The 9,667-nt window shown below is 32.9% G+C and overlaps 1 protein-coding gene and 1 long non-coding RNA gene across 3 annotated transcripts in view; both read left to right on the plus strand.

The window, feature by feature from the left end:
• LOC128667976 (uncharacterized) overlaps nt 1-1,662 on the plus strand; it is a 3,011-nt gene extending 1,349 nt beyond the window's left edge. The window contains exons 5-8 of one of the 2 annotated variants that reach the window (XR_008403867.1): nt 1-188; nt 260-603; nt 793-1,253; nt 1,334-1,662. The exon at nt 1-188 is cut by the window's left edge and continues 18 nt beyond it. This is a non-coding gene — a long non-coding RNA (uncharacterized LOC128667976). The remainder of the gene's footprint in view (nt 189-259; nt 604-792; nt 1,254-1,333) is intronic. The other variant, XR_008403868.1, reaches the window with a different exon arrangement.
• Nucleotides 1,663-1,900: 238 nt separating this feature from the next.
• On the plus strand, nt 1,901-4,395 carry LOC128667975 (putative mediator of RNA polymerase II transcription subunit 24). Its single transcript, XM_053739943.1, has 2 exons — nt 1,901-3,051; nt 3,143-4,395. Exons 1-2 carry the CDS (start codon nt 3,019-3,021, stop codon nt 4,253-4,255), a joined length of 1,146 nt encoding a protein of 381 aa, XP_053595918.1. The 5' UTR covers nt 1,901-3,018; the 3' UTR covers nt 4,256-4,395.
• The last annotated feature ends 5,272 nt before the right edge of the window (nt 4,396-9,667 follow it).

Below are 9,667 nucleotides of genomic sequence, written 5' to 3' on the forward strand. Positions count from 1 at the left end.
AAATTTGGTGACAAATGAAAATCAACGATATTATCATGGTATCACCCGATGTCAACCTTGCCGAACTCTTCGGCGTCAACTCCAAAACCGTGATAATAAAAGTACCCAAAATTTAAAACTGCAATGTAATAAGCTTAAACGTCAATTAATTTCCTAGAAGAGGAAGACTACGCTTACAGCGAAAGATAGTAAGCTCTCATACGTAATTTATAAAGCAGCTAAATAGTTTTGTTTTACGTGTATTTTCTTAATTTTGCAGAATAATGAACTATCGAAATTGATTGATGATCAAAAAATGAAATGTGCTGCTGTTGAGGCTGAGACTCTAGAAAAGGCCATCGCTGATCTACCTGAAATCCAACAAAAAACTGTTCGAGCATGTTTCGATGCAGCTAAAGTAAAAAATTCCAAACAAAGGAGATACGATATTGAGTGGGTATATGAATGCCTATTAATGCAGATAAAGGGAAATTTTACCCCTCCCTTGTAAAGACACGCTAAATTCCTACATAAAAAAATTGGATAGCGCATTCGGTTTTCCTAATGTTATTTTTAATACACTCGGTTATAAAGCTTCACGTATGGAAGCACATTCCAAAAGGGGTATTATGATCAGAATTGTTATGAAGCTTCAGCTGCAACATTAACAACTTAATAGTATCTGTAGTTATTAACAATAAAATAAATAGTAAATTCTTGATTCGCTTGATGAACTTGCTTCTTTTATGCGTTATGATAATATTCATTAATTGCAACAGACAAAATATAAAATTTTGATATTTTTTTCTTTAGGTACACTTCTTATTGACGAAGTAGCGTTGAGTGAAGGAGTCAAGTTAAACACGAGAACAATGAAGCTAGATGGATTCGTTGATATGGGAGATTATACGCCAGGAAAATTTTCAAATACAAGAGCAGATCATGCTCTCGTATTTATGTATCAGCCATTTCAAGGTGATTGGGTACAAGTGGTTGGAAGTTTTCTCAGCAAAAGTTCTGTTACTAGTGAAATATTGTCTAAACTGATAATAGAATGTATAGTATTAATTGAAAAAGCTGGGTTTCATGTGGATTGTGTTACGACCGATGCAGCCCAATGGAATCGGGGTGCATGGAAGTTATTTGGTATAGAAGATAGAAAATTTATCTGTAAGCATCCTTATGATACTGAGAGACGACTATGGTTTGCTTCTGATTTTTGCCACTTGCTGAAAAACTTCAGAAATGGAATAATTAAACTCCCTTCTTTCTGGGTAATATTTTTATTTGTTATTAACATTTATTTATGTATGTGTGAAAGCTGCGTAGTACTGATAAACAGTTCATTTTTTAGACTCTGGATGGTATTATCAAAACGCTTCATTGGGGAGCACTTTTGAAGCTTGAGGCATATCCCTCGCGGATCTGGAATCACTGTAAAATCACAGTGAAATCATCGTGAGATTATAGTAAAAACATTGTGAGACCATGATGAAATTACAGTGAAATCACCGTGATTTTGTGTCATTCGGTCACTGTAGTTTTATGGTTATCTCACAGTAATTTAATAGTGGTTTCACAGTGATCTTATTATGTTATTACAGTCGCTTCATAGTTACCTCACAGTGGTATTGCAGTGATTTTAGTGTAGTACCACAGCCAATTCACAGTGAATCCACAGTGAATTTCCAGTAAACTTACAGTAAATTCACAGTGAATATACAGTAAATTTACAGTGAATATATAGTGAATTCACAGTGAATTTCCAATGAACTTTCAGTAAATTCACTGTGAATTTACTGTAAGCTTACTGGAAATTCACTGTGGAAAAAAAAAAACAAAAAAATTATTAAAACCTACCATTATTTTTTTTTTCAAATAAAAAAAAAAAAAACAAAAATTTTCAATGACTACCATTTTTTATTTTTTTTGTCATTCTATAATATCAAACTTTGAAGCTTTTTGCAATTTTTTCCATTAAGCTTATTTCTCAAAATACATCTTGAAAATTTTTAAGTGTTCAGAGAACTTTGAAATAAAAAAAAAAGAATACAAACAAAATTTGAAAATGGCCATCATGACACAAATATTCAGTTTATTCAAAAAAAGTAAATAAAAAAGTTGAAGAATGTTTGAACAACTTTTTTTTGCTATTCTAAAATCACCATAAAACTATAGGCAAATCATCATATATTTTCTGTGGAATCATGGTGAAATCACCATTAATTTACTGTGAAATCACCATTAATTTACTGTAGAATCATGGGGAAATCACCATTAATTTACTACGAAATCATGGTGAAATCGTCATTAATTCACTGCGAAATCATGGTGAAAACACTATTGATTTACTGTGAAATCACCATTACTTTACTGTGAAATCATTGTGAAATCAGCATTAATTTACTGTGAAATCATGATGAAATCACTACTAAATCACAATGACAAAATGGCACAAATTCACTGTGAATTCACTATGAAATCACCGTAAATACACCGTCAAATTACGGTGAAAGTGAATTCACTGTGATTTCACAGTGATTCTAAGTCCGCGAGGGATGGTAAAATGAACTTGAAAATAGGTTTCAAATTATCACCTCATCATTTAAAGCCTGAAGGCGATGACGCAATAAAACCTTATTTAAGCCAGAATCTGTTATTCTAATTTGCATTATTTGATATTTAAATATTTTCTATATCATTAACATAAAAAACTTGTAACTTTCTTATTTTTCCGTAATAACGCTAAAATATTGCTTTTATTTGTAAACTATCATGTCATAATCTATTTAATCGCTGGGCTATTGTTGACTTTGATCAATATCTCCGCGATTGGGAGAAAAAAGCTAAAGAGGAGATAACAAAACAAAAAGCAGAAAAAAAAAGAAGAAGGCTAATAAAGCTGATGATTTCGATAATTTTGAGGAAGATTTTGAGTTTTTAATCACAACCAGTACTTTAACTGGCTTTAAAGTAACTCTCGGAACTACTTTGGAATTACTTGAATTTTTACATGATAAGTGTAATTATGATTACCTCATGACGTTGCGATTGAATCAAGATGCTTTGGAAGTAAGATATACAAGTTCATTTATGACTTAATTATAATTAATATTCATATCGAAAATTGTAGTGTTTTATTTTTAACCGTTTTAAATTTTAGAAATTCTTCGGAATTATGCGGTCAGCTTGTGGATGTAACGACCACCCGGATCCAATACTTTTTGGCCAAGTTTTCCGTCTTCTCTGCAGCTATTCTCTAGCAACACCACCGAGGGGTTCCAACGTCACCGGTGGGGAATTACTAAAATCATTAATGCACACTAAAGAATCATTAACTGCATCTAGTCAAAATAAAAAAATTTGGCTCGATAAAATTGATTCTATTGTTAAAACAGGAATAGCAAATGAGAACCCAAGATTTTTTAATAATAATGATGGTGAACGTTTACCTTTTGAGCATTGGGTCGATGAAACTAGTGATGAAAGTGATGACAATGAAACTACTGATGTCTGTGATTTTAATAAAAGAAATGTGAACTCTACTCAGAGAGAAAATAACTGTGATGATAATAATAATAATAATTTAAGTGATGTTGAAAAATCTAACTATTGTGATGCTGATACTAATAATGATAGTAATAGTGCTTGTTATGTTTCTACTAATAATAATAATAATGATAATGGTGATAATAGTTCGGCTAATGCTAATGATAATTATAACGATAAGTCGCCGGAGACACCCTTAGTTAATAATACCTCTGACAATGGAGATAGGTCTAATATTTCAAATGATTACGTTTATTTGGATCATGATTATGACATAACGCATACTAGTGATCATGTCGTTTCATACATTGCAGGATTCATGGCCAGAAAAGTTTCTCGTTTTACGAAGTGTTTAGACTGTAAAGAAATGTTAACTGCTTCATTTCCAACGGAACGTGACAAATTAATTGAAAAAATGAGCGATGGAAATTTAATTTATCCAAGTGAGGCTTTATTTTTACTCATAAGACAATTAGAAATTCAAGTATTAATAGTTGTTGGAACAAAAAATTTTACATCGGGTACAATGTTTCAAATTCTTGAAAAAGTTTCACAACTTGATGAGTTACCAATTCTTGGATGTGAAAAACACCGCAAAGAATTTATGATAAAGATTATAATTAATTTTATTGTGATGAGAGGCCATTTTTTGACCGATTCTTTCAATCACAATGTAAACAATCGTCAAATAATAACTAAACGTATGCGCAAATTTGCGAAAAAATAATATTTGTCCCTAACTCTGTACATATCTTTAATTAAACTTAATTGTTGCTCGCTTCGATGTCCCTATTAATAATTTTTACATAAATAATAATGAATATTTGTTTATATTTATAACAATAAATATTTTTCTATTTAAAATTATTCGCATATTTTTTTTAGCACAAAAACCTCTATTTAAAAACTCAAGAAAGTGACTATTCTGGAAAATTACAAATAAAACAATTAATTTATCACTTCTAATAGTTGCTATTCTATTTAAGAAATCATTTTTAATTTTTTGCGTCAACGATGTTTATTTTAATTGTGATGATTTAAATTTGGTTTTTAAATATCGATCATTACAGATTTTATTTGAATTTTAAATCTATGGGGACCTTTGCAACAGTAGCGCGCTCTGATGTCTGTATCCAATTTTCAGGCCGTGACAATACTACAGCGAGCGTCCTCCTTCTATCTAGCCTTCGTGGTACTGTTCGTGGACTTGAGTGTAATAGAGAGAAAAGTGCAAACCCCTGTTAACAGGGCTACCTTTTAAAATTTGTAATTTTGTGATCGATAAAAAAAAAACACTATTTTTCATGGAACTCTGCGGACCCAATTTAACGTCAAGTTAATTACAGATGTGGTCATTAATGCCTGGTACACTAAAGTATCGTAGTGCTACATTGAGTGTATTAGGCATTAATTACTACATCTGTACATCGGTTAATTTACGTTAACTTGTGATTCATATTGTGCTTATATATTATTCATAATTTAGACAGCAGCACTTGACGATAAACTAACCTTATGATACAAGTTTTCAAAGAAAAAGTGTCAGTATTAGTGTTATCTTATGCAATATTAAAAATACATTTACTTCCCCTGATAGCCAAGTTAGCAGCAGACCGACGACAATTTTCTATTGCATTTTGTCGTCAAGTTAGCCGTAAAAATTGGCATTTCCATAAGTTGATGGAAAGTTGCCTCTAATTTTTTCAGAAGGTTAGCGATAGGTTGCAGCAAAGGTCTGCGAAAATGTGCCAAGAGCTTGTAGAGATTATTTCATGTAGAGGTTGGCAGAATTGAAGGTTTCCGAATATTGAACATAAAACTATAAGAGGGAGTAGCGTATTATGAAAACTTGTATGATAAAGCAGAATTTTATAGAAAATCTGGCAAAGTCTGGAAGATAGCTGGGTAATGCCCAAATAAAAGAAGAACAAGAATGTGCAGTAGCCCGCAGCCAAACCTTTGAAAATTTGATATAGAAAGACGCTAAGCAGCGTCAGCGTATAATTGAAATCAACAAGTCATAAAATACGATGTGGTTTTTGGAACTACACGGGTGAAAGAGGCCATGGCAAATAAATTAATTATATCAATCAAAATTATCATAAATATTTCTAGAATTAAATTTCTGCTCATCTTGAGCCTTCAGTTAAGTTTCTAATTGCTCATTGGCATAGAAAGCCATTCAGCATCCGCGCAGCTTGAACTTAACTATGGCACGGCTGACACGGGCCACGGCAAATTAATCAATTATATCAATCATAATTAAAATTCTAGTATTTATTACTAATCATCTCGAGCTTCAGGTAAGTTTCTGATTGCTTATTGGCATAGAAAGCCATTCAGCATCTGTGCAGCTCACCCTTTACTATGGCACGGTTGACACGGACCACAGTAGATATTCTGAAAGTTCCTATTATTTTTTTCTTTAATTAAACTCCTCCTGTCGTAATGAGGTAATTGCTAAATTTAAAAATGTGAGTAGGTGAATAAAAAAAAGGTATTTCACTATCCACAGTATTCAGACACAAGTATGGCACGCTTTTCACGAGCCCCATTTCGCGCTTATTATCGATGGTCTTTTGTTTTCCCAGTCATCGATAGCTTCCATATTTGTTTTATAACTGAATCTTATACTTCGTTTCCGTAGCTTTGTGATAACAACTTTATTGTGCTCTTAGAATTTTTTTTCTCGTTTTCGTATTATAATCGCAAGTTTAACAAAAAATCATTAATTTACGAAACCTTTTTAGTTATTCATTATATTATAATTTCAATATATTTATTCTTAGTTATAAATCGCTTTGTTTATTTACTCAGTATCTTTGTCTCATATATTCTGTGCGTGTCTTCGCGGCATCTTTTTTGTATGTCGTTTGCATTTTTTTCGTTGTTTATATATAATTTTCCACATGAATAACAAAAAAAAAATCAATCGTAATGGGAAGAAAGGTGGCGGTAAATGGTTTGCTGATGGATTTTGTTACCGGAGGAAAAGTGTTACTGACCCGAAATGTAATACCACGTAATATCATCAACATTATTACCTATTTATGGTGGTTTGGCCCAAAAGTGGCCAAGATGGGCCAGGCAAGCATACATCGACCTTTTCGCGGTACCACCATAAGTACCGTAAGGGAAACCAACGATGTCACTGCCGATCCAGAGGGACATTACTGTGTTTTTGGTAAAGAAAGAAAGAATGAAAGAGCGGTAATCTCTCAGAGAACCGGCTCAAGTATCCAAGGGTTCGGGATACATACATACATACATAGACACATATATATATATATATATATATACAATGGTACAAAGTACCAAAACGAATATACAAATATTGGGCGTTCGCATGTGCGCACCCTGGAGTAAAGTGAATCAGGAAATTAACTAAAACGTCATGTTGCTTACTTCGTCTAAGCAACTTATGACTTTCGAATACCGTTTCTTGGTCACAAGATTTGACTAAGGCTCAGTCAAAAGAAAGAACAAAAAGTACTAAAGTACAAGAGTACAAAAAAGATCAAAAGCAGAACGAATGTTCCCATTCCCTAGAGCAGCTCGAAAGCCGGTGGACTGCAGGGCCAAACTAACTGAGAGCCGTGCTCGCTTGGAAAAAGCCCAAGAGACTCAGACATCAAACTGTAATTTAAGGTGTTAACCTCGAGGTCAGGGATTTCGGTTCTCACTACTTACGGGGCGATGGTTCAGATAGTCCCGGCTATGACCACTTAGTTCATAAGTGGACTGCTACGTGGATAAGGTAACTTAGCTGATATAGGTCTCAGTGGGTCGGAGTACAAGCCGGGGTCCTTGAGAATATGAGTTCATGCTGGATCTCGAAATATATAAGAGTTCAAAAATTCTCAAAGAGGGCAAATAACTCTTCCCAATAAGACCACAAGGGGAAGAGAATTAATACACTAGGATGTGTGCGCGCAGATGCCATTAAGTCTATAAATAATCATGCACATTTAAGTTTGGCGTAAGAATTTCAAAAATCTCAAATCATATATGTTCCTCAGAAAGACTACTTTGACTGGTTATCAAAGTGAAGTGTAGTCAAATCTTGTGGGCCGAGGCGCTACACAAGCCGGAGTGACTACACTAACGGAGCAAAGACTCCAAGGAATACTACGATTCTGTGAACTCAAAGAAGTTACTCAGACCTGAGATGGTATTCATTTGAATGTAAAGAGGTCTAAAAACCTCGTATAGTACCACAATCTTGTGGACCCTTAGGGTTACACAAGCCTGAGCGGGTACTTCGCAGCCGTCCCAAAATCTCGTCCTTAGAAAGAACAACCTTTGAGTTGAAAGGAGGGATGAGGGTCAGGAAGGCATTCTACCTCATTGCTTCTACGCAAATAATTCTGGCGGAAGTAACTTAGAAAAAGCAGCGCACGTTCGATTCGGAGGCTTTTAGGCCGTCCCGTTCCTGAAATGGATGTGTTATAATTTGTACTTGTACAACGCTGTGGACCTTTGTTACCGAAACTACGAGCAGCAAGTAATGTCAAAATTGAATTTGTTTAGATATCTAAATAGTAAATAATAGTAAATTTACGATTTAGATATCTAAACAAATATAAATTGACTTATAATAGATAACTATAAATTTTATAAGTCTCAATAATTCTTTATAACAGAAAATCAATTTGTTCTTCTTTTTATTAACTGCATAAATATACAGCTGCTAAGGTAAAAAATCCAGTACCTGGGGAACTAGTGCCCAATCGCTCATTTATTTGTACATCTATAATTACTAAATTTTATTTTTAATATAGATACACAAATACAGGAAGTGATCGAGTACTAGTTTCCCAATCAGATACAAAGTGTTTCACCTTATCTATTAAAATTATTAATTATAAATGAAATTTATACTTATATAAAATTTTATATCATTTTTTACAATCTAATTTCGAAAATTAGATCACGCCGATTTTGAAATCAAATAGTTCATAATCATCTATATATGATTTGATGTAATTATACCAAAAAGTTTTCCTAGGTGGATAGTAACTGTTTCAATCGAATGTGAAGTTACAAATTAAATTAATGCATACCTGACTATAATGAAAATAGCAATGCTTTATCACGACGGTGTTGTAATGTTTTTTGAACGCATTCCCGATTGCTGACTCAAAATCGCTCATACATACTTTAGGCTGGAGCAATGGGAATTTTTATTTCAAAAATTCATACTTTCTGTTGTAACAAACTTCGAATTTATTTGTCATTAATACCCATAAGAATGGAACAGCCTATATATGAGTATAAAAGTTAAATGGTTACACGGAAAACAATTTGATTATAAATATCTATAGTGCTTGCTTGGCAAAATTGGATCGAAGCATTCGAAACAAAAATTTTAAATCACCAGCACCGGAAGAGAAAATTATTTTTTTTAACAATAATATTTCTTAAACACGCAACCAATATTAATTTTCAAATTATTAATTCTAAATTTGAGTTAAAGAATAATTATGTTGATAAAAAAAATCAGAATTTATGTAGAGTACACCAAAAAAAAAAGACCGGCATTTCTCAAGTTGAACTCGGTTTTCTTTGATAAAGAAAATGATTTCGTAAGAAATATTAAAATTTTTCATTTAAAATATATAAGATTGATATTTTTCAATAGCATTGTTCCTTATAAGAACAATATGCAATATTTTTAAAAGTTATTTTTCCTTTCAGTGTGCGCTAATATTCTCGGACGAAATATCTTCATGACCAAATATCTTGCGAATTTGTAAAGGTTTCCTGGGGATAAAACATTGTCATAGAAATATTTAATCTATGGATACTAACTCGTGCCATCAAAATGTATGGTAAAAATTCCCCGTCAATATATTTCATGGTAAACCATCACATCGTAAAAATACCATACATTTGCCGTAAAATACTGTACGTTTACCGTATAATACAGTATTTCACCGGTACTGCCAAATACTGCAATTCTTCTGAGTCCCGTAAGTTACGGTAAATACCGTAACTTACCGTGATTCGGATCCGCCAGGGATAATTACCTTGCTTTCATCTTGACTGCTAATTTTTGTCATCATCGTCAACTGCTGAATATTTTTCAACTCAAAATTTGGGATGGATTTAAACGTCGCATCGATGAAGACATTCTTAA

Source organism: Microplitis demolitor, chromosome 6 (assembly GCF_026212275.2).
Source record: "Microplitis demolitor isolate Queensland-Clemson2020A chromosome 6, iyMicDemo2.1a, whole genome shotgun sequence".
NCBI lineage: Eukaryota > Metazoa > Arthropoda > Insecta > Hymenoptera > Braconidae > Microplitis > Microplitis demolitor.